Source organism: Panthera onca, chromosome C1 (assembly GCF_046562875.1).
Source record: "Panthera onca isolate mPanOnc1 chromosome C1, mPanOnc1 haplotype 2, whole genome shotgun sequence".
Lineage (NCBI taxonomy): Eukaryota > Metazoa > Chordata > Mammalia > Carnivora > Felidae > Panthera > Panthera onca.
Window position 1 is genome coordinate 118,043,305 of NC_138346.1, and position 27,791 is coordinate 118,071,095.

Genomic DNA, 27,791 nt, shown 5'->3' on the forward strand with positions numbered 1-27,791 from the left:
ATGATCACCCGTGTCTTCAGCGTGCGCGTGTGGGCCCCGGTGGGCGTCTTGACTTCGCTGGCGTACTGCGTCCACCAGCGGCGGGTGGCCCGGGCCGAGACCCCGGGGCTGCCTGGCCAGCGTCCCGTCGACCGGAGTCTGCTGGAGTTGAAAATGGTGCAGGTCGTGTTCCGACACGGGGCGCGGAGTCCTCTCAAGCCGCTCCCGTGGGAGCAGGTGAGAGGTCGGCCGGGGCCGGGACTGGTGGGGCAAGGACCGGGCGGTCGACCGCAGGCGGACCGGGCGCCTGGCCCCGAAACACACACCTTGGGAGTTTTACCCTCATCGAGCGGGATTCCGGCTGGATCCAGACCAGAGGAAAACTGCAGTACCTTGAGCAGAGGGGCTGGCCTGGCACTGCTAGCCGCCCATCCTCCTCTTACCCTCCGGATGTTGGGCACCCCGGGGACTTCTAGTTGTAACCCCTGATTGATGGCAGTGGTGTAGCACAGTTGGTAGCACAGTTGGTAGCACTGCGCTGCTTGGAGGGCTTAGAAATCGCCTAGGGATCTTGTTCAAATGAAGATTCGAATCCAGCAGGTGTGTGGGGTAGAGCCTGAGATGCTGCATTTCTTTCTTTTTTTTTTTTTTTTTAATTTTTAACATTTATTTATTTTTGAGACAGAGACAGAGCATGAACGGGGGGGGGGGGGGGGGGCGCAGAGAGAGAGGGAGACACAGAATCGAAAGCAGGCTCCAGGCTCCGAGCCATCAGCCCAGAGCCCGACGCGGGGCTCGAACTCACGGACCGCGAGATCGTGACCCGAGCTGAAGTCGGACGCTTAACCGACTGAGCCAGAGATGCTGCATTTCTAACAGATACTTGGGTGAACTTGAGAATGAAAGTGTAGTGCATTTCTGTGTGACTGTTTGAAGGTTGTCAAGAGTTGCAGGAACCCCCATAACTGGGATTACAGCGGGTAGCAGAGGTCAACATCTTTGGAAACAGGTATCACAGCGGCTTTCAGTTTGCTGGAGATCATTTGAGATCCTTGAAGGCTTTTTTTTTTTTTTTTTTTTTAAATAAGTGCTGTATCTTGGGTCTTATTTTCTATTTTGGGTTTCTAAAACCATTGTGGAAGGGATTTGAGGTAGGAAAACATTTTTAATTGGCTACTCCTGTGTTTCTAATGTCTTAAAATCTACCAGGTTTGGCCAGGGTAATTATGACTAAAGCACAAATAGTTTCTATTTATTTATTTATTTATTTATTTTTTAAAAATGTTTGTTTATTTATTTTGAAAGAGAGAGAGAAAGCAGGAGAGGGAGAAAGGGAGAGAGAATCCCAAGCAGGCTCCACACTGTCAGCCGCACAGCCCCACGGGAGGCTGCAACTCACAAATTGGGAGACCATGACCTGAGCCAATATCAAGAGCCTGAGCTCAATTGTCTGACCCACCCAGGAGCCCATAGGTGTTTTTTGTTTTTTTGTTTTTTAATAATTAACCTTCCTGGATTTGATTTTCGGAGAGAGGCAGTTGAGGTCTCTGGCCTTTGGTGCAAGCAGGCCTGTAATTGAAGAACTGGCTTCCCAGCGAAGATAAAGAGGCAGCCTGAAATCCTCAGGCCCCCAGCCATCACACTTACCTGTGGAGTGCGTTTGCATTAATTGGTCCTCCAGGCTGATGTTGGAGCAAGTTCAATAGATGTCTAAACCTCATTATTTGGCATTCTCTTCATGATCATCGTTGCTTTCCAGAAACCCTTAGGGTTGTGTCCTCACAGTGTCCAACTGAAAATCTGGTTTTTAAAGCTGGCCACACATGAACTCAAACCTTTAAAGCACCTCCCACATGAATAAACAAATTTTGGCAGGCACTTAATTCTGCTACCAGATTTCTAGTTAGCCTTTCTGAATGGCTGTACCACTTTCCATCTGGTATTGGAATTTCTTTTTTCTCATCTTCCCTCCTCCCCCGCCCCACCCCCCCAACGTTCCTTCCTTTCTTTTTGATGCTTTTTCAATCCCTTACTCTCCCTTTTTGTATTTTTACTAAATCTTCCTTGTGACTTTTGCACATCGCCCATCTCATGTGCACTCCCCCCTTCTTCGTTTATTCTTGTTACAGAAAGGCTGGAAAGTAACAGGGATAGAAGACTCCTCACGTTAAAGACAAAGCTATCAGTGGTAGCAGAGAATTAAAGTCTGAGTGTCTAGGCTTGGACCTAATATATACAGGATATATACTCCCTTAAGGCCTGAGAAAGATTTAGATTCTTTTAGGACTTCTTCCTGAGCTAGCGGGGGTGTGATGGCTACCTTCTGCCATTCTGTTGGAAGGCGCAGTTTGTAGCTCAGGTAGAATGCCAGCTTCATTCTCTTCTGTCTGTGTAGCCACAAAGTAAGAAGCATCTGAGTCCATGGCCTCCCTTTGCAGTTAGGGAAGGCACGTCACCTCCTGCCTGCTCGCATTCTCCAGACATCAGGCCAATGCATTAAACATCTTCGATTAGCACAAATGCCAGGGGTGGGACCAAACCCCTTTCCATTTAGGCTGTGAGCCTGTGTCTTTGGCTCCCTGTAACTTGTTTCTGGATGATTTCTCTCAGGTTTTCTTTCCAAGGTCCAGTTTGATAACGGTTGTTATTGGGATTTTCTAATCTTCCTGGTTCTGTTACTAACTGTAGTCAGAAGGGACCACCTGGTAGCAATTCTAAAACGAAAATTGCCTTTGGTAGATGTTTCCAGGCTTGTGACTGGTTAATGGATGAATACAAGTGACAAGTCACTTCATTCAGTTATCTCAGAAATCTTCAGAGAGCAGCATTGTTTAAAACGAGGTGTGTTATTGAGTTGTTTTCATTTGGCTTGAATGGCTGTTGACTTAATTTGTCTTCCTTTAGCTGTGCTTGGGAATATAAGCTCTGGAACTTGGTTGGCTATTTTTTTCTGATCATGAGATTCGACTCAAGTACATATTCACAAGATAAATGTGGCCCTGCTTTCAGATTTCCCTTAGTTCACCTCTAGGCAAGATGGCCTCCAACTCAGGCAGGTTCCTCCAGTTTTTATAAAGTCAAGTCTAGCTTATCTCAGTTCCACTATTGATTAAGGCATTTGGGTTCCTATTTATTTGGTAATTTAGGCCAACTGGAAGGCTACTGTTAGTCTAATTGTTACTCAATACTTACCCAGAGCTCAGCTAAGAGAAGCACTCACTATTCAGGAAGCGTGGCATGAAGGATGTGCCAATAGCCCCATTCATTCCTCTGGAGCAGTGTTCATGACTGCTTGTTCTTGGAAAGACTTTGGACTCCAATGGGGAGCTTTCAAAAATCTTGATGCCTGGGTGTCCCTTCTGGAGAGTCTGATTTAACTGGCCCAGAGCATCCAGACATGGCAACATTTTCTCTGGTGGAGCTTTAGAATTATCTGGACTGGATAGCATTAACAAAGTTGAGGCCCCATCCCAGGAGATCCAGATGTGATGAGCTCAGGATGGGGCTGTTTTGTTTTGTTTTGTTTTTTTGTGATGCCAGTGTGCAGCCAAGGTTTCAAACCACCGCTTTATTCTAAAATCTACACCTGGAAGGGTTTTGTTTACTTTTATGTAGATTTTGTCTTTTACCTCTGGAACGTAGCATATCAATCCCGGTATAGTACTGTCTTCACAGAAATGTGCTTTGGTGAGATGCCATCATTCTGTGTTGAGAAAACTATGAGAAACAATCCCACAGAACTCGTTGCTGTGACTAGTGAAAAGATGTTCATTATATTACTCTATCCTCTTTATGAGGACCCTTGGGAGGAATTTGTCTGTTCGCATTAGAAGTGGTGTGTTTCTCCTGAACAGTTGGCTTGCTTTTATCTTTAAGCTTGTCTAGCTGATCGAGTTTCTCCCTTCATAAAAGCCAGAAAGCTTAGCACTGAATCTTTGGCCCACCTACAGTGAAATCTGTGGGTCTTTAGAGTGTACCTTTTTGAGAAACTTTATTTCCTTATCCAGTTTTTGTCCCCATACTTGTTTGCTTTTGTCTTTCTTGCCTACTTTGAATGGGTTGTCTTACTCTATTTTAGGTCTTGTTATCCTCTCCTTTAAGTTAGTTCTTAAAAATGGGGCATAAATAAGTGAGATTTTAAAGTTAGTCTTTGCCATGAACTCGGAAGCTGAAGAGCAGGAACAAGAATGAGGGGGGGGGGGGGGTCGCGGTTAGACACCATGTACGGAACTAGTGTATCGTGTAGTCTTAAAAATTTGAAAACGTGCATTGTAGATTTGTCATGAACTGAACTGCCAGGAGTCATCTCTTGGGAAACACCAAAGATCCTATGTTGGTGAATGTCGCTAATAAGAGGAGATTTCTTAAGTGAGGCTGAATAGACCCTGTGGACTTGGTATCAGAGCCTGTGCTAGACAATGGCCTTACCAGGATGGATAATTCAGTCTCGGCTATAAAAGAATTTTAAGATGTGCTAAAGGAGAAAAGAGATTCCTATGCTGGGAGCCCTGGGAACGCAAAGAAGGTACCTCAAACTTAAAATGTCTAAAACCGAACGCAGTTTGTCTGTTCTTCTGCGTTGGCCTTAGTTTTAGTCGAGAAGGACCTCTATTACCCTTGTCGCCTTAGGCACCCAGGCTCAAAACCAACGTAATTTCTTTCTTCAACCTTCCTTATTTACCTACCAACATAGCCCCCACATAAAGCTTTTATCCACTCACTTGCCAGGTTTGACTCAAATCTCTTGCATCCACCCCTTCTATTCCTACTGCCTTAGATGGGGCCTTAGGCCCTCCTCTGCAGACATCAGAGAGTTGGCTTCCGCATCTAGACTTCCCATTCTAGTTATGATCTATGCTGCTGGTTGTCAAGCTATTCCCTGGAGCCTGTGGCCTCGGAGGGTCTGAGGGGCTAAGGCTCTGTGTTCCCACTCCTGCTTCAACTAGAGGAACTCCAGTTTTTGCCTTTGTATGTGGAAATCTAAAGTTAAACTCTACTTGGTATTTGCTAATTAAAAATTTTGTGGGGCACCTGGGTGACCCAGTGGGCTGACCATCTGACTCTTGATTTCGACTCAGGTCATGATCTCGCATTTTGGGAGTTTGAGTTCTGCATCGGGCCCTGCACAGACAGTGTGGAGCCTGCTTGGGATTCTCTGTCCATCTCTCTCTCTCTCTCTCTCTCTCTCTCTCTGCCCTTCCCTCACTCTCTCTCTTTCTGTCTCAAAATAAATAAATAAACTTAACAACAACAAACTGGGCTGTTATTTAAAAAAAAAAAAAAGTTTCAAAACTGGTCCCAGGTTGAAGCAAATCAAACCACTTCTTTCCTGCATGGCATTCTTGGCCATCTCTGCTTCGCTCAAGCTTCTTCCTATTCTTGGAATTCTCAATACCAGTCTCTCCTTACCCACCTTTTACTCTCAAGTCCAGGTCTTTGCTTTTCTAAATCGTCTTCACTTCAAAGGCCATCCCTTCATGAAACTTTTCCTGAATGCCCAGCCAGAAGAGGTCTGTCTCTCCTTTGAACCACTGTGGCCCTCATCTGGTTTCTTATGGCACACAATTTCTGTTTTTCGTGCTGCCGTCATTTCCATTCTAGCTTGCTGTCTCTGCTAACCCGAAAACCTAGAAAAGGCAGGATCATGCTATCTCAGTCTTGATTTCTTCCACAAGGTATGGCAGATCATCTGTGTACGGGCCCTTTGCTGGGCTTCCAAAATGCAAGGGTAAACCGACGATCCAGTCTCTCTTCTCCGAGCAGGACTGCTGAGCAGGACAGACTAGTAAGGGAGCTCTTCTAATACGGTTTGGTAAAGGCCACCAAAAAGAGCCACCGAGGCTACTTTGAGATCATGGGGCCATTGTCACAGCTCCTGGGAACGTTTAAGCTATCTTGCGGAATAAGCAGAAATCTTTTCAGATGAAAAGGGAAAAGAAAATTCCAGGTAGAAGGAACATGAGGTTGAAAAGCTAGGAAGTTCGAGGACGGTGCTGTAGAAAACAACGTTGTGTGGCTAGAGAGTAAGTGTGGAGGGCAGGGAAGAAATGGTGAAGAGAGAGAAGGAGAGGCGGGGGCCATCATGCAGCTGTGAGCCCCGGAAGGGTTTTATGCAGGCAAGTTACAGGATCAAAACTTTGGAAGAAGGAGCCATAGTTACAGGACGGTAAGAAGAAGGTCTGTGCTCTGAACACCTAGTCTTCTGATGTCAGTTGCTGCAGCTCCAGGGGGGGAAGAGGCCCAGGTCTGGAGGACTGGCTGCAGGTGGGACTGAGACAATGTCCTTTGAAAGATGGAGGGTTTCCTTTGTGTGAATGGAACCTGGGGTCCCCCCACCAGTGGTGCTCCCCTGGGCTATTTCTGGGAGGGGCCAAGATCGATACAGTGCTACAAGACATAGTAAGTTTTCAAATGTTAGTTTTAAAAGGAATAGGAAATCGCATAGTGGGAAATTGAGTTAAATGATCTTGTGATTTTAAGTGCTGCAGGTCTCCCGCTCTCTCTTCATCATTTCTTCCCAGCCCTCCACACTTACTCTCTAGCCACACAACGTTTTCTACAACACCGTCCTCGTACTTTTAAGAAGACAAGCACTAAAAGCTAGTCACTGAAGGGAAGTAAGACTTGAGCTATCATTGGACCTTGAAGAGAAGCTGAATGGGCAGGAGTCCCTCCGAGCACAGGAAGCAAGTTGAAAGAAGATGCAGAGGAAGCAGTGGGCGTGGTCTGATCTGGGGACGGGAGGAGAGAGGCACAGTGACACTATAGCAGGGGACAGGGGCTCGGCCGAGGTGTAGGAGTCCTGGAATGCCAGGTGCCTATCTCTTGAAACATTAGGAAACAACTATTGACATGATGAAAGTGACTTAGCAAGATTAATGGGGGGCAGGGAATTGTATCTCTGTATGGATTGTGGGGGTGGAGGGAAGGGAGTCAGTCACACGCTTTTGCCTGAGGTAGTAAGGTTTTACACTCTTACCAGATAAAATGAGGACCTTTGGGAATGACTTTTTTCCTAGCCAGTGATCCATAGAGTTTAGTGCGGCTGGTGGAGTAGTGGGGGAGAGTCAGAGGTTTGAGTTTTGGGGCCTAGGAGACCTGTGGCATCATTACGAGCGACGTAATGTGTTCGGGAGAGGAGCTGGCATATGGGAAGAAGAAAAGATTTTTGTTTTTAAAATTGGAGTCATCACATCTGACTCAGCGAGTGTAAGAGTTTCATGGGCAGTTGGAGCTCTGAGACCTGTGGCTACTGGGGATGTTTTGAAACCGTGACAGTAGAGTGGAGCAGGAGCCAGACTGCAAGGAGAAAAGGAAGATGGTGAAGAAGTGAAGAAGGGGCAGCCCCTTGTTTGAGAAACTGGATGAAAGGAAGGCAAAGGGACATTAGTTAAAGTCCTTAAGGGCAGGGGAGGCATAGAAACCTGGAGGTTGATTCCTGGAAAAATCTTACAAGTGTCTGCTCACTGAGGTCATATTATTTTCATTCATTCATTTGTTCATTCATTCATTCACCAAGTATTTGCATGCCAGGCCTTCTGGTGACTTCTCCCCTTTACTGCAGTCTGGGCTTAGTGCCAGAGCAGCGTCTTAATAGTCAGTGCTAGTGGAGCAGTAACAGGGCTTGGGCTGAGGGTACCCGGAATAATAAATTACTGTCTTTTCTTCCTTTAATTGGAGCTAGGGTTAAAGCTTCTTTCTTTCCTTCCCATGGGAAGGTTGTGAGTCTAGTGTCTGTGATCCCAGGTATGTCTTCAGGTGCTGCTGGATATTAATGCTGTAAGTTTCAAGAACCTTCTAAACAATGTGTTGTGTTTTTTTGTGGTCATAACAGGCAGAGTGGAATCTCCAGCTGTTAGAGGTCCCACCCCAAACTCAGTTTGATTACACTGTCACCAATCTAGCTGGTGGCCTGAAACCACATTCTCCTTTCGACTCTCAGTACCGTAAAACCGTACTCAAGGTGAGCATTGCCTCCCTGCCCTGGGAAGCCCCCTGTAAAGTTTCCATGGTTTTCTCTGGGCTGAGTTTAGCAGACGGGGAGGTATTTTCATGCTTCTCTTTCTGCCCCGCACCAGGGAGGCATGTTTGCTGGACAGCTGACTAATGTGGGCATGCAGCAAATGTTTGCCCTAGGACAGAGGCTGAGGAAGAGCTATGTGGAGGACATCCCCTTTCTTTCACCAACCTTCAATCCACTGGAGGTCTTGTGAGTCACTCGTAAAAGGGACGTGGCTTCCATTTTAAGATCTTACACCTGAGGAAACCTGTACTGACCCCCCCAGGATGGTGCCCATTCTCACCCAAGGTAGTTTGGGGCAGTTCCCCTTATATAACAGCATCCTGTGAACATGTGGTCAGTGGAGATCACGTTCATTGGCTTTTGGGTCCCTTGGGGCACCCATCCCGCAGAGAAAGGATTCCTCCCAGTCCCATAGCCCCCCTCATGTGATCTTAAAGCCTCCCAGTTGCTCTGTAGGATGAGACAGTGTATAGAATCTTCCTTTTTTGAGTGTCTCTACCTTTTTGTTTTTTTCCAGTGTTCGTTCCACTAATATATATCGGAATCTGGAGTCTACCCGATGTTTGCTGGCTGGGCTTTTCCAAAGTCAGAAAGAAGGTTTGAGTTTGGAGTCTAGAAGTCTGCCCTGTCCCTGAGGAGCTTTTTCTTCTTCCTTCCAAAGCCCTCCCACCTCTCTTTCTTAGTGCCTGTTCCTTCGGTTTCTCTTCTCCTGCACACGTGGTTTCCATGGCGTGCCTACTCTGATGGGCCCTTGCTTGTCTGGCCTCCTGCTGGCCTTGCCGGCCTGACCTCCGCCTCCACGGTGATGTGTCAGCCACTCTGATGTGCCTCTGGCCCCTGACTTCTCCTCTTAAGCGTCTACCCAGGCCGCTTAAGGCATCCCCAGCCAGGTCTTGTGAATAACACTGGGGCTTTTTGCTTAGGTAAGACACTGCTGAAAAGGAGGGAGGACAGGAGGAACACTTAGCCGAGACCCAAGCCTGCTGCCATTGGCTTGGTCTTGGTGTTAACCCACAGCGTGACTCAGATGGTATTAACAGTATTCTGTTCAGCCTTTCCTCACTGAGGAAGTCTATTGAGTTTGGGTTTTAACATGTTCAACCGGTGAGTGATTGCAGCTAGTGGTGCCCAGCCTTTTCACCACCAAGGACCACATGTGTTATTTTGCCTCATGGATCTTATGTATTGAGGGCCTTTGACTGTCAGAGGGGCCTTCATTTTGTCATTTATACTTGACTGAAATTTACATGTAATTGCCAGTCTGAGTTTCATATCCTCACGACCTCACCAATATTGAAATACTAAAATGGTGCTATAAAGCAAAGGTTCTTGCTTAGCTTCTTTTGTAGTATCTCAAATAGACATAAAATTGCCATCAGGCTTATTAAAAAACAAACAAACAAACAAACAACAACTATGTAAAAGAATAGAAACCTCCAGGCCAGAGGAGGCCAGCATTACCCTAGTCGGGGTTGGATACAGCTGCTAATTCCGGCTGAAATTGCCTGCTGAGCACAAGCAGGGTGTGTCTGAGTAACATAGAGCAAACAGAGGGGCTGCCCCTTAGGAGCCCCTAAGCTTTGAAAGAGTCCACAGTGCCTGGCCTTCTGAGAGCTCTTCACTTGCCCAGCTTCTAAGAGGCAAATAAATACCCTTTCCTCTGAAACACCAAAAGTAGGAAAGCTGTTTCTTGAAGGCAGGCTGACCTACAGGCAGGTCTCGGACTGAGACTGCCCCATATTCCCAACAGGGAGGGAAGTGGTGTCACCACGAGCCACTGGACCCGCACGCCCTGGGACTCCAATTTGACCATGTCCCAAAGCTTTTTTAGTAGCTTTGTATCTACTAACTTGTTTAGTTCTTGTAATAATCCGGGGCCATAGGCAATAGTATCCCCAATTTACAGATAAGAGAATTCGGGCACAGAGAGGCTAAATGACTTTCCCAGGAACACACAGCTGGTAAATGGTGGAACAGGGATTCAAAGTATGGCAGTCTGGCTTCAGAATCCAATACTCTTCATCTTTACACTCTGCCGCTCAGAGGACACATCTGTCTGGGGAGGGCCTTTGATCATTTGCCTGACAAAGTGTGTCTGAATTTTGATATTCTTGTAAAGTTACCATATGCTACTGGAATTTTGACTGTCAAATTTTTGTTTGGGAATAATAGCTCTTTGGGGCTTAGATTCACCTAATCACCCTGTATTGATCGGAGTGAATTCCGGAGAGCTGCTGACAGCAGCTGTCTCTTTGCCATTTAGAGAAGGTCGGTCTTGAGTTGTGTAGCAAAGGAAACTGCCACAGGCCCTTGCCATCTCTGGCACAGAGCAAAGCCTTGGAAGGTGTTAGAGCACCTTCTCTGGGTATTGATGGGAGGGGATAAAGGTACTTGTGAGCTCTGAGTAGTAGCGAGCTCCTGCGAGGTATACAGTTGACCTTTGAACCTGGGTTTGAACTGCATGGGTCCACTTACACATGGGTCCACTTACACATAAATTTTTTTTTTGGTAAGTACAGTACAGAACTATAAAAGTATGTTTTCTCTTATTCTTAATAACATTTTCTTTTCTCTATCTTACTTGGTTGTAAGAATACAGTATGTAATACATATAACATATAAAAGATGGGTTAGTCAACTATTTATGTTACTGGAAGGCTTCCAGTCAACAGTAGGCTATCAGTCGTTAAGTTTTAGGGGAATCAAAAATTATACATGGATCTTTGACTGCATGGGGGGATTGGTGACTTTAACCTCCGGGTTGTTCAAGGGTCAACTGTATAATAAGAAACATTATTTGTGGTCTAACGTGTGGTTCTTGGCAGTTCATCTGGAAACCTGGCTTTCCTTTTAGGCAAGGCTGTGGGGTCTGACAGGATTTGTGGCCTTGTGGTGGCTTTCCTTAGATTGTCATGTGCTGAGTCACTATATTGGTCTATAGGATTGGACTTTAAGAGGCAAGAAAGTCACCTAGTTCTGATGGAGTCCGGGACAGCTCATTCTTTGTTAGAATGCCCAAGTCTGATCCAGGTCTGTACCTGCTCTAGTCATATGTGGCCCAATAGGAGGGGTTGTGCCAGACAGAACAAGGCTGCTCCTTGCTTTCTCCATTTCTCAGCCCATAGAAGAGCTGCTGTTGGCAAGGCCAGGGCATGTTCAAGGCAGTTACTGTCCTAAAACAGTGACCTTGATGATCTGTCTCCTAAAGCAGACAAGAGAAGGAGGGGGTGGGGATGCTGGGAGGGACAAGCTGAAGCCTCTTCCTGGCTGTGCTCTCACCTTCCTTCCAGGACCCATCGTCATCCACACTGATGAAGCAAGCTCTGAAGTCTTGTACCCCAACTACCAGAACTGCTGGAGCCTGCAGGAGAGAACCAGGTAACCGCCCTGGCTTCTTGCTCAATGGGGGGGGGGGGGGGGGGTAGGGAGAGGTGGGGGGGGTGGGTGGACAGCCAGCCTCGTGGCACTTCTGCTCACAGGACTCTGCCTGACCTGAGGGCCTGCCCAGGCTTACTGTGTTGGGTGAGTGGTGGGAAGGATTGCTTTGCACTCAGGCCTGCCATCGCTGTCCGGGAAATGAAGGTCTTGCTCACAGTGGGAGGCCTCTAGGGAAGGTACAGCAAGCCTGCAGGAGGCCACCTGCTGGGCCAGAGAGCCAGTACCAACAGCCTGAGCTGGGTTTGCCTTTACAAACTATTGTCCTCTCGGCCATCGTGGACTCTCCGAGGAGGCTGACGAAACTGTCAGGTTAGGTAGAAGGCGATGAAACAGGTCATAAAACTGCAAATCCACATGGGCAAGCAGAAGACCCAGATTTCCCTACTCTTACCAGCTTGCTGCCCTGTAGAATGGCTCGGTTTGGGCTCAGGGCGCTTTTCAGCATTCAGATATTTCTGGGCTGCACAAAGACTATGTAGTATGTGTTCCACAGAAGACAGAGAATATTGTATTCAAGCAGACCGCAGGGCCATGGTTGTATCATTTTGGGTATAATAGAAGAAAATGCTAGAGTGGAATTTGGAAATCCAGGCTATTATTCTAGCTCTGGTACCTGTTAACTTATTTTATAAGTCATTTGAATTCATAGAACCTTAGTTGACTCATGTGTAAGATGGGACTAAAACCAGCTAACCCCAACGTCTTATTATTGAAGATTAAATGAGATCCCAAATGATGAATGAGATACACTTTGTAAACTGTTAATTACTATACAATATAAGGGTTTCCTTTTTATTTTTTGGCAGAGGCCGGAGGCAGGCTGCCTGTTTGCAGCCAGGAATCTCCGAGGATTTGCAAAAGGTGAAGGAAGGGATGGGCATTGCCAGTAATGACGGAGTAGACTTCCTCAGCCTCTTTGACAATGCGGCTGCTGAGCAGGTTGGGTGACTGTCCTTCTCTGGCCCTGGGGGTTGGGGGGCTGGGGATAGGCAGCTGGACCTACTGGCTCCTGAGTTAGAACTGGGTGGAGGGGTGTGGCCTAGGGGTGTGGGTGGAGGGGAGGGGTGTGGGTGGAGGGGTATGGGGTGGAGGTGAAGGTGGAGGCAGAGGTCTCCCTTTATGGAGGCAGCTGTGGGAGGACGTGCAGGTGGGGTGGATGTGGGAGCGGAGGGGTAGGGCCCACGTAGGGAGGACTCCTCACTTGGTTAGGCACATGGTCATTTAATTCTAGATCAGCATTTCTCGAGGCACATTCCCCAGAATACCTGTGATGTGAATGTGTACATCCCGGGCCAGCAGGGGCAGGGTGGGTGATGGGTACGGAGGGATTGCTGTCTAACTGTTTTGGAATCTCTGTTATATCACCTTGTGGAGAGTCTCTACACACAGCAGCATATTAAAGAATCTGAGAAGTAAAGAAAGCTGATCAGTCTTTAAATCTATTTTTCCCAAATGTATCGAGCCATAGATTCTTTCTTTATCTAATGGATACTGAAGACCAGCCAATGAGAAAGCCTTCTCTAGATTCAAAAGGCAGACACCCAACGGTGCAGTGTAGCCTGGGTCCCCCTTCCTTCTCTTGTCCGGACGACAGTGTGCCCTGAAGGCAGAAATGCCCTGTGCTTATGGGTAATATAGATGTCAGGTTATAAGGTGAGAGTTTATATAAAAGTGTTTACGTGGCATACTTTTTAGAAATCCATTTTGGGAAAATAAAAGCCATGTGGAAATTTACGAATTCCTTGCTCTGTGTTTTATTTATTTATTTTTATAGTTTAAAAAAAAATACAAATGTTTTTCATTTTGGAGTAGATGGGAAACCATCAGAAAGGGAGGAAAAACAGCTTCCCCCCCCGAACCCCCTCCCCCCCCAGGCCTCCAGATCTGTAGGAATTGCTTTAGAAGGGCCTTGGGGGTGTAGCTTTGGGGGCTGTTGAGGCCGTCCCCTGGAGAAGACAGGCCCCTGAAGGCTTTGTGGAAGCTGGTCAGTTGCCAAGCTCAGCGAACGAGAAGCATTTCTTTGTGAAACTGTCCCTGTGGTCCTTCCAGGTGCACAGCCTCCCAAGCTGCCCCACACTGAGGAGATTTGCACAGATGATTGAGCAGAGAGCTGTGGACACGGCCTTGTACGTTATGCAGAGGGAAGACAGGTGAGAAGCCTTCAGCCACCGTCACTAAGTCACGCTCGGTCAGGCCTCCCTGTATGTGGGGAAAAGGGTTCGCCAGGCCTGTTCACACCTGCCAGCGCATGTCTCTACATGTGCTGAGGTGGGAATCACCCTGTTCTGCTGGCCTGTTGAGTGGGTTCGGCCCTGCGTGCTTATACTTCTGGAGCTGGGACTGGTGAGCTGGTGCTTCTGTTCACTGTTAGGCAGAACCAGGAGTCACCTCTCGACTGAGTTTCTCTTAATCACTGACTTTTTCCCCGTTTACTTTAAGTTTCAAAGGGTTTGGGTGGGGAGAGCTGACGGAAGAATAATGATTGTTGACTTTGTTCATCAGTTTACAACTTACAAGCCATTTTCCTGTTCTCGCTATGAGGTAGGTGTCATTTCCCTGTCAGGGTCCAAGTTCTGGCTTAATAGGTGAAGTAGGTGCGAGCCTAACCTAGGCTCAGCTAGCTGCCAGGACTTAGGCCGGCTCTTCTGATTATCAGTCCTGTGTTTTCTGTGTTGCTTATACTTAGGGCTCTGTTTTAGAAGGCCTGTTTCTTGCCTACCAGAATGGAGAGCTTCTCTCTTAACCAAATTAAAAAATAAAACAAAACAAAACAAAACACCTTTTTCTGGTTGGTTAAGAATATCCAGCTTGCACTCAGAATAGGTAACTTGGTAGAGAAGGAGATGGGAAAGAGAGGATCAGTCCTGGGGAAGATAAGTGTGAGCAAAATCCAGCTAATGTTTCAGGAATTTGCAGGGTCTGTTGCATAAGGGTAAGGACCCCTGGCTGCTTTTCTCCCGCTCAGATTCAGTATGTCCGCTTGTGTACTTGCTAGGGGCCTCCAGAAGACTCCAGCTGTGCCAGCCAGCTTGCCTCCACTCACTGTGACTTGCTGCCTTCCCTCATCTGTTCCTGAAGTGGCCCCACCAGACCTAACTTATCACTCACTGTCCCTCCTGCCCCCCCCCACATACTTAGTAAATATTTTAGACTTTATGGCCCATGCATTATCTGTTGTAGCCACTCATTTCTGCCCATGTAGCATGAACACAGCCATAGATGATACGCAAACAAGTGGGTATGGCTATATTCCAAGTTAAACTTTATTTATAGAACAGGCAGGTGGAGCGGATTTGGCCAATGGCCATAGTTTGTTTTCTCCCAGTGTAAAGCATTTTAAATAAGCCTTGATTCTTCTTTGCATTTCAGTTAGCCCTGGTTTCATAAAGCTAATGTTTCTTCAAGGACAAATTGGATGGCCTCACAGTGCCAGCCAACTTGGCTTGGCCTGTGTACCTTCTTCTGGAAAGTAGATGTTGCATACAGTATTGGTTGCCTACTCCCCATCCATTACTTCAACATTCCCGTTTATTTACACATTATACACATCGTAAGGGTGGTCATGTATTTACCCAGTCACCATGAAAGGATTGCTCCGAGCCAATCATGATGACCTCGTTCCCTTTTGTCCAGATTGGGCTCTGGGAATTTCTGGAAGAGGTTTTGTCCTCTTCGATAAAAAGTGAGAGGCACCACGACCAAGCCTTTGTGCCGTTTCCTGCACAGCTTCCTGCTCAGCTTCCTGCTTCGTTTACCACTGGGAGACAGGCTTTGAGCCGCAGCAGCCACCCTGTGATCATAAGGCACAAGCCCGAGGGGGAACGTGGCGTGGCCACCGTGCCAACCCTGCGGGCACCACCGCTGAACTTTGTGTTGTATCAGATACATCTGACACGTCCTTGTGGTCTACACTCCAAAGGAGGAGGACTGGCATCTGGGAAGCCTAGCTTGGGATGCTGTTCCTTCCTATCCCTTTTCTAAGGGCCTTCTGGAATTCCTGGAAATCACTATGCCCTGCCCTTCCCAGCTTGTTCTTTTCTCCCTGAGGGCCTGGTTCTTCCTGACTTACCCTGGTTACCACTCCTGTTCCCGTTGTGTTCTTACCAGATCCACATTCTGGCGCTTTTGTTGTTGGAAGTCTCTGTGCACAGAGAACCCTCACGCCAGAGGTGGCTCCACACGCCCCCCTCCCACCCCCACCATCCCGCAGGTTACTCTCTCCTCCGCCGTCTGATTGGGCTCATGAGGTCCTGGTGGCAGACCCACCCGCAGCCCTGTGTGCCGGCTGCTTCAGTGTTGTTTACTTGCCGCAGGGAGAGCCTTCAGATGGCAGTTGGCCCATTCCTCCACATCCTGGAGAGCAACCTGCGGAAAGTCATGGACCCTGCCACTGCACCAGGCAAGACCAGGTACCTGCCACAGCAACTGGCTTTTGTGCGGCCAAGGGCAGGAGAGGCCTCTGGCTGCAAGGGCCGGGGGCTGGGGGGCTGGGGGGCAGGTTCTAGGGGGGCAAGAACCAGGCTGTCAGTGACAGTAGGCAGTTGTGTAAGAGGCCAGGAGTCCCAAAGACGTTCACAACATTGTTACCATTCTTCCTGCTGCAGCAGTCCTGCCATGGTTTGAAAATTTTATGTTAGTGAGAAAGAACCCTAAATTTATTTTTCCTTTTTTTTTTACTAATGGAACATGTGTGAAAGAGTAGCTAATTATGATATCATGCTGATACAATTGCTGAATAGACTGTTTAGTTCGAACACGTTTCACCGAGTGTATAGAAGGGTATGATATCCGCGAGGCGTTTTTAAATGTCGGAAGTAGCGCCTAAACCTCTGTTGCCACTTTGTAGTGCCTGGAACCTGGCTGGGGGCACAGATTGGGAATGTGACGTGTCCTGGGCATTTGCTGAGCAGAGTGTGATCTACAGGTGAACAGCTTCACCGCTACTGGGGGAGCTTCTAGATTTGGACTGACCTATTGAATCAGGATCTGCATTTTAACAAGATCCCCAGGGGTTTATGCACACACTGCTGTTGAAGCGCTGTGGTAGGTGGCCTTCTTTAGAGAGATTGTACATAGCTAGAAACTCACGAACATGGGAACAGTAGGGGACAGTGAGGTGACATAGGAACATTCAGGAACTTTGGGCCAGATTTATAATAGCAGATCATACCAGTGCCCTTCCCTGTCCTTCACAGCACCTGCAGTGACAGTACATTTCTCACTGGCCCTGGCCACCTTGCCCCCCTTGACTTTGTATCTGTAGAATACTACAGGGTCCAGTGTTAGTCTTCTAGTTTAAGAGTCAACACATAGGGGCGCCTGGGTGGCTCAGTCTGTTGAGCATCTGACTCTTGGTTTTGGCTCAGGTCATGATCTCACAGTTCCTGAGTTTGAGCCCCACGACGGGCTCCATGCTGACAGAGCAGAGCCTGTCTAGGATTCTCTCTCCTTCTCTGCCCCTCCCCTGCTCACACATGTGTGTGCGCTCTCTCTCAAAATAAACTAAAAAAAAAAAAAGTCAACACATGAAATCCTTGATCTTTTTAAAGAGATAGATACAGGGGATGGGCAGATAAAGATAAAAATGGCACCTTTCTTACTGATTAAAGCCCTTTGGAGAATATATTGAAGGCCAAACAGGCTTATTAATATTCCTTTGAAATGAACTTAATTCCCCCGAACTGCAAGCCTCCCCAACAAGGAGGAGCATGCTGTACTACACTCATCACACAGCTGAGAGCAGGAGGGACATTTGCCACAGGCAGGCAGGTCCCAAGGGGAGAAGAGAGGTAGGACCAAGCGACCCATGCTCGGTTTCTACTTCAAAACTTCACCAGGGGAGGAGTGAGTGGGTGGGTGGGCAAGCAGGTGGGCAGGAAGGGAAAGGCCAGCTATCCCAGTGGGGATCCCTCCTCATGAAAATATGAGAGTGGCATCAGGGTTCCCCCAGCATCTACTTCAAAGCAGTTTTCCATCAGGCTCACTGATAAGTGTCAAAGGAGGCAGACATCATCCTGGTCTTCTGAATCCTGAGGGAAAGGCCTATAGAGAACTGTTTCCTCCTTGCAGAAAGCTGTACCTCTATGCGGCTCACGATGTGACCCTCATGCCTCTCTTAATCATCCTGGGGATTTTTGACCACAAATGGCCCCCGTTTGCTGTTGATCTAACCATGGAACTCTACCAGCACCGGGAATCTAAGGAGTGGTTTGTGAAGCTCTATTACCGTGGGGAGGTAAGGTGGCGAGGCACCCTTCCTCCAACCCCACTCACCTGGTTTTACCGCCAAGGCTCCCTCCTTGGGCCCAGTGGAGTCTCCTTGGTACAATCAGCTCTCTGGACCCAATAGAGTGACTCACAGCCATGGCCCAGAGACAGGGCAGAACTGGAAATATGGTGGCAGGCTGGGATTTGGGCCTTATCGTGAGCCTGCTACAGACTCCTTCTAGGAACAGGACCCCCTCCTCCTGAGTGTCTCTGCCAGGATGTGGCATCCTGACTGGGAGGCTGTGTTGAAAATTAATGCTGGTGTCCTTGGGAGGCAGTGTGCTGTCCGCACTGCGGTGCCTCAGCTGCTGTCCAGGTCAGGCGCTGGAGCACCCCACCCCCGCCCAGGGCAGACTTTCGCCTCCCAGCTCAGGGGTATGATGTGACCGTGTCTCCCCGGTCAATTCAAGAAGCAGTTCTTGAGTGACCGTCTCAAGCAGGGCATGGTGCGCCTATTCCAGAAGCTGACCGGCTAGTGGGGCCTTCCTGGCTGTTACGTGTGTGCATGCACACACCATTGGGTCAAGTTCCTCGGACCTCTGGGCACAGCTGAAAACAGCAGGCCAGGGTCCTCAGTGGCCCCGCTGAGTTTTGTCTCTTCCCCAGGAGCAGGTGCCAGAAGGATGCCCTGACCAGCTCTGTCCACTGGACAAGTTCTTAAACACCCTGTCAGCTTACACCTTGAGCCCAGAAAAATACCACACACTCTGCTCTCAAGCACATGTGATTGAACTTGGAGATGGAGAGTGACCGATGTATACAAAAGGATGCGTTGGTTTTTCAATAAAATGCCTTAACACACTGCCTCTGGTTGTCGTGTTTGGGGAAGGCAGGAAACAAGGGTTAATGTATTTTAACCTAAGGGTATTTCCTTCCTGCAGATATGATATACTGAGGTCACTTCTTGAAAGGAAGAGAGGTGTAATGTTGAGACCAAAGGGGTATTTCCTATTTTGTGGCTTGATTTCCATGGCCAGAAGCATCTGCCGTGACACAGGCTAGGGTCATCGTGACCCTGCAGAATTGTGTTGGTTTGGGACTCGAGTTCTTTTTACCTGTCTTCATTTCACAAACATACATTGTGCCACCTACTAAGTAGTGGGCATTATAAAGGTGGAACGGTTCTGCCCTCACGTTGTTTTCGCCCATGGGAGAGGCAGTAAGTCAGTGATGATAATGCAGTGTGTTACGTTCTGTGATGAGGTGTATCGACCTCTTTGGGTACAGAGAAGAAATTCCTAGCCCCAGCTGGCAGGGGCCCGAGGAGCAGTTAAGAAAGGCTTCTAGGGAGGTTCTGTGCTGATCTGAGTAGGAGAGGTGAGTAGGAGTTCACCAGGTAAAGCAAAGAGGGAAGGGTGTTGTGTGTAGGCAAAAGGTAAGCTTGGAGGTCAGGGGACATTGCTGGTCAGTGAGATGAGCCCTGCTGTGGAGACCCGGCTGGAAGGCGCGGGATAGACACTCGGCTTCTGGTGGCTGTAGCCCCAGTAGCAAGGATGCAGGCTCCACAGTGGCAGGCTGGAGCCACTCTAAGAACTCCACCTCTAACTGGGCCCCCCGAGGTACCTGATGGTCCCCCTATTTCCTTATCAATTTTCTCATTCTTCCCCAGACTCTCTTTCAAACTTGCTCTCATCTCAAACCAATTGATCTCTTTACCTCTTAGGGAAAACAGCAATCACGAAACCCTCTCCACTTCCAACCATCTTTGTGTTGACAGCTCCCAGACCTACTTCTGTAGCTGAGGTTTTTCATCTGGCCTGCAGACACTCATGACCACTAGGACGTCCCATAGGCCCCGAACTTTCAATGTCAGAATCAGCCCCCTCTCTCTCAGACTTACTCCTCCCTCAGCCTTCTGTATCTGAATGAAAGACCCCTCCACCGTCCACTCAGTTGCTAAAGCAGAAATCCATTCTTGTCTTTTTCCTCTCCCACTTTCCTGTGTCTAATCAGTTAAGTTCTACCAGTCTCTCATGTTTGTTGTTTGAATCTATTCATATCTATCTTTGACGGTCATCGTCCCCTCCCCATCCTCACTCTGCTAATTACTATATTTCCTATTTCGCCAAGAAAGTAAAAGCAATCAGAAGATTGCTCACCCCCGACCACTGCCAAATCTCTTAACTCACATGCATTGGTGCCCATAAGGCCTTCTGTCCTGTTACTAAGAATGAACCATCCCACTCCTATCTAAGGCCAACCTCCAGCTTTGCACTGACTCCTACAATTACCTTTTTTCTACATTGTTACTTCTATCTTCCTACCCTACTTATTCTCACTAGCATACAAATGTGCTGTAAAATCTGTCTTACAACTTTTTCCCACATCTTTGACCTACTATTGCTACTTTTCTTTCCCCTTTTACAGCAAAACGTCTCAAAACTTTTCAAAAGTCATTTAGACTCTGATTCTTCCCATTCTGTCTTGAGCCAACTGTGATTCACCCCACCACTGCATGGAAACAGCTTCTGTCAACGTCATCAGCGACCTCTGAGTGCTAAATCCAACAGCCATTTTCCGGGCTCACTCAGCTTCTCATCAACAGTCTGGGGATATTTTCTTCATTTGGCTTCCATGACAAATACTCTCTTGGTTTCCCTCAAATTTCTCAACTTCTTAATTTTTGCTAAATCTACCTTTTCCTAATCTCTAGGTGTTGGAGTATCTCAGGTCTTAGTCTTTGGATCTTTTCTCTACCTTTTTTCTACCTTTTCCCTCCCTACATGATCTCAAGCAGTTCCATAGTTTAACATATTTTTACACAAATTTATCCCCAAATTTATGTCTTCGCTCTGGACCTTTCCCTTGAATTCTAGTCTCATTTCCAACTGTCAACTCAACATCTCTACGTGGATATTTAAGATATTTACTGTATATTAAACTTCCCATTGTTCACGATAAACTTAATTTCTGCCTCTTCAAACCTACTTGTCGCACAGGCTTCCGCATCTAGGTTTAAATGGTACCACCTTGGGCAGTTGCTTGGGCTAAGAACTTGGGAATTTCCCTTGCTGCCCCCGTTTCTCATGTCTTACATCTAATGCATCAGTAAATCCTATTGTGTCTCTCTTCAGACTACATTGACCGCTTCTCAAGACATCCATTGCTACTTAGTCTCGGCATCATCTCTTACCTCTTTGAAGTCTCCGTTTCTGTCCTGTCCTTCCCCCCCAACTTCTCAGCATAGGTGTTGCTTTTAAAACAGACCATGTCACCCTTCTCGAAATTCACCCCGGCTTCCCATCTCAAAGAAAGAGCCAGTCATCATAATAGTCCTCAGGACCTTATGACATCCTCTCCTATCTCTTCCCACTGTCCTCCATCTGTGCAAGCCTTCTTGCTGTCCTCATATGCCTCATAGCCATGCGGTGTGCCTCACCTCAGCTTGGGGCCTTGGCACAAGCGGTTTCCTCTCCCTGGAATGCTCTCCTAGACATTTGCATGGTTAGCTTCCTCTCTTCATTCAGATCTCAGCTCACTGCCATCTCAGAGAGGCCCTCCCATGTTAGCTTATGTAGAAGATTTCAGACCCTTCTCTTCCCTCTACGTCCAGCCTTAGTTATGCTCTATCACCTTGTGTTAACGGGCTGAATGATGTCGCTTCAAAATTCCTATGTTGAAGTCCTCTAACTCCCAGTACCTCAATGTGACTCTGTGGAGATGGGGCCTTTAAAGAGGTAATTAAGATAAAAAGAGGTCATGTGGGTGGACCCTAATCCAGTGTCTTATGAGAAGAGGGGAGATGAGGACATCCACAGAGGGAGGACCATGTGAAGAGACAGGGAGAAGATGGTCATCCGTAAGTAAGGGAGAGAGACGTCAGAAGAAACCCAGCCTGTTGACACCATGATCCTGGACTTCAAGCCTCCAGAACTGTAAGGAAATACATTTCTGCTGTTTAAGCCACCTGATCTGTAGTATTTTGTATGGCAGCCCTAATCAACCAATACACCTGGTCCTGTATCTTTTTTTCTCTCGTGATATTTATCAGTGCTTGATATTTATTTGCTTGACTAGAACGCAAGCTTTATAAAGATAGACTTCACCTTGTTCACTGATATGCCCTCAGCAGCAAGAATAGTGCCTCGTACATGCTAGCACTCAAACATTTGTTGAATGAACACATCCCCTCTGTCACTACTATCTTGGGGCCCATAATATCCTCCTGCATTACTTAGTGGCATCCTAATACCCTTTCTTGCCTTCTGTTTCCCTTTGAGAGCTGGCCCCTGCTTATCTCCAATCCATGCCTTGCACCTCCTCACATATCCCCCCTGGCCAGACTGAACCGTTTTAGGAACAGGAAGCCTCCTGTGGCCTCTGGACTTTGGTACACATTGTTCCATCCCCTGACCCCCGACACACTCCCTTTTCCCACCTCACCCCTGCTTATCTAGATACCTCTCATGTTTCTGCTTGTCTCGCAACAGGGGGCTGTCTGTCTTGTTTATTGTTGTGTTCCTAGAGCCAAGTACAAGAGTTGGCACAATGGACTTCAGCAAAGATTTGGGTTTTTTTTTTAATATTCTTTTTTTCTTAAGTGCACTTATTTTGAGGGGGTGCGCAGAGGGAGAGTGAGAATCCAAGCAGGCTCTGGGCATCAGCGCTGGGCCCAATCCCATGAACTGTGAGATTCTGACCTGAGCCCAAATCAAGAGTGTGATGCCCAGGGGGCAAAGATTTATTGAATGGATTTTTTTTAATGTTTTTATTTTTGAGAGAGAGAGCATGAGTGGGGAGGGGCAGAGAGAAAGACAGTATCCAAAGCAGGCTTCAGGCTCCGAGCTGTCAGCACAGAGCCCCATGTGGGGCCTGAACCCACAGACTGTGGCAATCATGACCTGAGGCGAAGTCGGAGGCTCAACCGACTGAGCCACCCAGAGGCCCTTACTGATGGATTCTGAAATCCCTCCTTGTTTGTGCTCCTGTGCACTCTTCCCCACTCGCCACCAGGGGGAAACATGGAGTGAAGGCAAACACCCAGGCTTCCACTGGGTTCAAATTATACACTACTCTGCTTTTCTGTGACTCCTGGACAGGAATTTCTGAGACTCTCACGTAAAATGAGATGATTATACCAACTAATTAGTGTTGTTGTGAGAATTAATTAAGTAAATGTAAGAGCCTTCAGAGAGGGTTTTTGTTTGTTTGTTTGTTTGTTTTGCCTTTTTGTTATTTCTGCCCTCTAGATTCTGAGTTGAGACAGGCTTCCTCACCTCGTAGGGAAATTTGGGAGTGCACTTCCCAGCCTCCCTCTCAGCAGACAGTGCCTCCTCTCTTACCCCTTACCAGGGGCAGTGTGCTTGTGTGTACAGGGGAGCCCTGACTCCCTCCCTCACCAGTCACGTGGCTGTGGGCAAGTCACTTAACTTCTCTGAGCTTGTGTTTTTCCAATTATTAAGCAGGGATGTTAACATTTGCCTACCTGACGATCTGCCCTCAGGATAGATGTGAGCATTTCATAAACTCCTCACCCGCCCTTGGCCTTGACTCCTTTCTCTTTATGTTTTTAAGTGAGTGCTCCTAAGGTTAAAAGGATTTGCAGAGTGAGTCGCTCCTTGGATGGCCAAAGTTAGGGCCTCCCCGGATAGCAGACAGTGGTGACTCTTCTCCCACATCCCCTGGCTTGTATGGGTAGATTGACTTTGGTGGGAATTCACCCGGCAGACCCTCCTGAGGGCCTCGTGGCTGATCTTACTTCCCAGAGCTCTTGTCTGTCTGGCAGGCGCTGAGATGAAATAACTGGCATTAGACAAGGCCAGTCACTGCTATGTGCTGACTCCCCTTTAACAGTTTCATGTAGATGGTTCAAAAGGACAGCCAGGGGATCAAAACTCCAAAGGGCCCACCTGCAGAGGAGGAAGAGAGTCTCCATCCCACCCCAGCCCCAGTTCTCAGAGCACCAGGACCTGGCATTGCTGGCCCGTTTGTATTTGTTGTAAGCAACTCAGGTCTTTGCACGTGGTACCTGGCACTCCTTCTCTTTGCTGGAATCCTCGGGGGGCATTGCCCACGTATCTGCAACAGAGGCAGGAGGGGTTAAGAACAACTATTTCATATATATTTTACTATATGCCAGGGAAGTATCATTCTTCAACACTGGGGCTAGAGTTGCCATTCCCTGAGTACCCTGGGGCTGCAAGAGAAAGCTCAAGTCCCTCTGCCTGGCTGGGGAACTCTCTAGGAAGAGGGCTGTGTGCTCCATTCAGACCCTGCCCTCTAGTGGCCCAGGGGACTGGCCTTGCAGTCCTGACTGCTCCGTCTACCCTGCCAGCCTCTAAGGAACCTGGTCCCCGTCTAAGGATGGGGAGAGAGAGAGAGAGATGAAAAGCACTGTCCTCAATAAAAAGCTGATCTTCCCAAGGACTCCTTTCTCTCTACCTGGCTTTTGAAATGTAGGCTTCCCTGAAGGTTGGAGTTGGGGTGAGGTGGCATGACCCACAGTCTCCATTTTGGAAGCAAAGATCCAAACTGGTATCAGAACTTGAGAGAACACCGGTCAGGGAATCACAGGCTGCGAGTTCAAGTCCTACCTCTGTATGTACCATCCGTGTGACTTTGAGTAAGTCCGTTAACTTCCCGTGAACAAGCTTGTATATCCTCATTTGTGAAATGAGGCTCTCATATAGTGTCTCCTTCACAGAATTATCCCCGGGCTCTTCTCCTTGATTAGCTATGCCATGCACTTAATGATGTGAGGAGGAAAGTGCCATACAAATGTAAGGCATCACTCACATTATTCCTCAGAAACCTCTTCTGAGCGTTCCTCTGAGAGTTCCCGAGGCATGGGCACCCTGTGCTGGATAACGTACTGTTGGTGAGAAGATCCTGGTGACTGTTTTGGGGGAGTTTAAGCCGCTTGTGGGACGGGGAAAGAAACGCCTACCTTGGAGTAAAGATAAAGAGTCAGGGATTTGGATTCCAGCCTTAACGCTCTCCCGGGCCCTATGACCTTGGACAACCCACTTAACATTGCAGAGCCTCTGTTCATGAGAATATTGATGAGGAGGCTGCTCTCTGGGAGTGGGAGGGAGCTAGTGGTAGAGGGTGAGAGCAAAAGAGCTCCATGAAAGGTCTGGAACATGTAGCTGCTCAAGAACAGCTTCTTGAATGAATCTACATCTTCATGTGTTTGGGCCTTAAACTAGACTTCAGTGGCTCACCATAGGCCCAGAAGTGTGAGTCGCTCCTTGTGGTGTGGGGATCCTTAGAGAAGGCAGGTGTGTGCTTTGGAATCCAAGGCATGGCCCAGGTAAACAAGTAAAGCAGGTGTGCCATGAGGTTGGGGCCAATGGTGATAAGGCTGTTTATACCGGTTGGGAAAGCAGGGCATTTTTCTCTGAGGCAGGCTTTCCGCAGAGGAAAATCTGGATTCGAGAGAGATTAAACGTCTCAAAGGTAAAGGAGAGATGTAAGGAAATGGCCTGCACTGAATCACTGCAAAGGACAGTATTCATCAGAGAATTAATTTGGAAGGAAATAGAGTGTGAAATAGCAGCAGAGCTTTCAACTCTGGGCACTGTGGCCTTAGAAACGAGGCTTGCCAAGGCCCAGCCCGGGAGCTCCTTCCAGAAAAGCAGTCGGGGGATGCCCAGAGACCACAAATTGCTGAGCTCGGAAGGAACTGATTGAGTGTGTAATTAAGGGGAGGGTTGTATAACACTTGGGTAAGTCGAATTTGATGGGGTCAAACCAGCAGGGCTTCTGGGAGATGAGAGAGTGGTCCCTGGAGCCGTTAGTAAGGGAAGCCAGATGCATAAGTTTAGATCCCGCTTACCTGGGCCTTGTGGAGACGAGGATGGAAAAGATCAGGAAGGGGAAAGGTTGAGTGAGTGTTCCCTAAATCAGAGGGTCCCCAGATGCTCAATACCATGGTGGTTCTGTTCTGGGAGTGAGATAACATTACAGAGCAATGGGAACAATCCCCAGAAACTGAAAGATCAGAGGGCCTGTGACTTGGCCAAGGACCCATAGCGTGAAGGAGCTTTAATGGACTCTGAGTCCTGATTGTGGGTCCAGAGTGCATCTTGCAGTGCCACGCGGAGGGTGACAGCTGGAAGGGAACTGGCCAGTGTGTGAAGGGGGTGTCCTGTATCTGGGATGAGGGTAATCCCGGGAAAGGGTACCATTCACAGTATATCTGTGGACAAGATGGATATGTGTTGGCCAGATACCGAAACAATTAGGTCTGTTCATAACTGGTTGAATTCCTATACCCCAAATCCCTACCTAATATTCCCTAATCCGCAAGGCCCCACCTGACAGGACCCCTGCCCACCCTTCCACCTCATCCCCTACCCCTTGCTTTCCCCTCAGATCTTGAGATGTTGGCTCCTGTTTGTGATTCAGACCTCAGCTTGAATGTGATTCTGTCTTGTGTGGGTTATTTCCTTATGTGCTTACGTGTATGGTTAATTTAGCGTTTACTTTTGTAGAGATACACTAGAAACCCGGTGGCTAGATGCTCAGGCCCTGCAGCCAGACTGCCGAGGTTGAACAGGTTTAGAATCTGTATGATCTCGAGCAAGTAACTTCACTCCTCTGGGTCTCTGTACACTTAATCTAGAAAATGGAACAGTGATAGTATTTACCTCACAAGATTTTGTGAAGAACAAACACGTGCCGTGTTTAGAACAAAGCCTGGCACATAGGAAACACTCAATAAATGTCAGCTATCATTATTATTATTTTTATCATCCTCTGTCTCCCCCTCTGCAATCAGCGGGAATCTTGTCTGGTTCGCTCACTGCAGGATGTTTCTCTAGCACGTAGATCAGGACCTGGCACATAGGAGGGTTTCAATATATATTTAATTTGAATGTGTTTGCTGAATTCATAAAGTAACTAAGTCAATAGTCAATCGTTTTTCAGGGAAGTGTTTGTGGCATATGTAGGCCTCTGCCCATTTGGACATATTTGTCAATAATCTGAGTAAAAAATACAACTGAACAACCAGGGTGTGCAGGCTGGATACACTTACTAAAGACATAAAACTGGGAGGAATAGCTTATTGAATGACCGAATGACTGAGTGAATAAATGATAGGTGTATTAGATATGTCCATGCTAATATCATTTGTTTGTTTGTTTGTTTGTTTGTTTGTTTTGATCCTGGGCCAAATATTATGAGATGGAACTTACTGGGAATAAATACAAATTTCTTGATCTCAAAATCAATTGCCCACAACAGGATAAGCGCTGTTGTGAGCAATGTGTTCCATGTGAATCAAGAGTATGATGTGTTCCTCAAAGTTCTAAATGTGCTGTGGCTGTGCCGGTGCCTGGAATGAGGGCCGTGGTGCTATCCCTCTGCAGAACCCAGAGACCGATGCTTGGATCTGGCAGCCACACTTGCTAGCAGAAACAGACAAACACGCCAACCAGAGAAGGACCAAGGGGGAGAGATCAAAGAGGCTGAGGACATATTTGATACAATATTTACATGGGCCCTGAGGACCACACTCAGACCAGTATATAGGCTACAGGGCCATGGAGACCTGAGGTCAATGTAAGGGAAACCTTTGAGATAATCTGAGCTGGCCGTGGGAGAATCGGGCTACCTCAGAGGGTTCCTGTCACGGAAGGATTTTGAGTTTACACTGGCATTTAGCCAGACTATTGTAAAGGCTCATACACCATCCAAGGGGTTGGAATAAATGGTTTTAAAGTATCTACCCACCCTGAGAATCCATGGCTCTGTGATTCCACAGCATCTTTCATTCCCTGTAAACAGTCTGAGTCAGAGGCAGGCCTCATTTTTCTTTTCATGTGGTCAGGGATGGGGTTTGGTCCTCTAATTTGATGATTCTGAACCTTAAAGAATGAAGAGGGAAGTGCCTGAGAATCTGGTGACCTCACTATTACCCTTGAAGAGCCCACCATGTTGGGCCCAGTTGGGCTTGGAGGCGCCAGGGAATAGTAGCCCTTGCAGACACCTTCTTGTGGCTGTTCCCCCCATCCCATCTTACAATGTCCACTGTAGTTGGTGCAGCTTTCTCTAAGGCTTTTCTGGGCTACCTTTCAGGGGAGCAGCGAGAGGACTCCCTGGGTCTCCCTTCTGAAAGAAGAAAGTTTCCAGCTCCAAA

At 47.7% G+C, this 27,791-nt stretch overlaps 1 protein-coding gene across 3 annotated transcripts; it reads left to right on the forward strand.

Moving 5' to 3' along the window:
* Positions 1-27,791, forward strand: ACP6 (acid phosphatase 6, lysophosphatidic). 3 transcript variants are annotated; one of them, XM_078451513.2, is made up of 10 exons: positions 1-216; positions 7,814-7,942; positions 8,058-8,188; positions 8,520-8,599; positions 11,293-11,380; positions 12,247-12,379; positions 13,490-13,590; positions 15,754-15,849; positions 17,510-17,675; positions 24,107-27,791. In XM_078451513.2, the coding sequence occupies exons 1-10, from the start codon at positions 1-3 to the stop codon at positions 24,290-24,292; spliced, it is 1,326 nt and encodes a 441-aa protein (XP_078307639.1). In that variant the 3' UTR covers positions 24,293-27,791. The 3 variants fall into 3 exon arrangements, with proteins under 3 accessions (XP_078307639.1, XP_078307637.1, XP_078307638.1); XM_078451511.1 differs by lacking the exon at positions 24,107-27,791 and adding an exon at positions 18,314-18,505; XM_078451512.1 differs by lacking the exons at positions 17,510-17,675; positions 24,107-27,791 and adding an exon at positions 16,287-17,498.

Bases quoted from the DNA above. Each gene is read 5' to 3' on its own strand.
- ACP6 (XM_078451513.2), top strand. From the start codon at position 1: ATGATCACCCGTGTCTTCAGCGTGCGCGTGTGGGCCCCGGTGGGCGTC. The intron at 8,600-11,292 runs GTTTGAGTTTGG...CCTTCCTTCCAG, and splicing joins TTTCCAAAGTCAGAAAGAAG to GACCCATCGTCATCCACACT. The intron at 12,380-13,489 runs GTTGGGTGACTG...TGGTCCTTCCAG, and splicing joins ACAATGCGGCTGCTGAGCAG to GTGCACAGCCTCCCAAGCTG.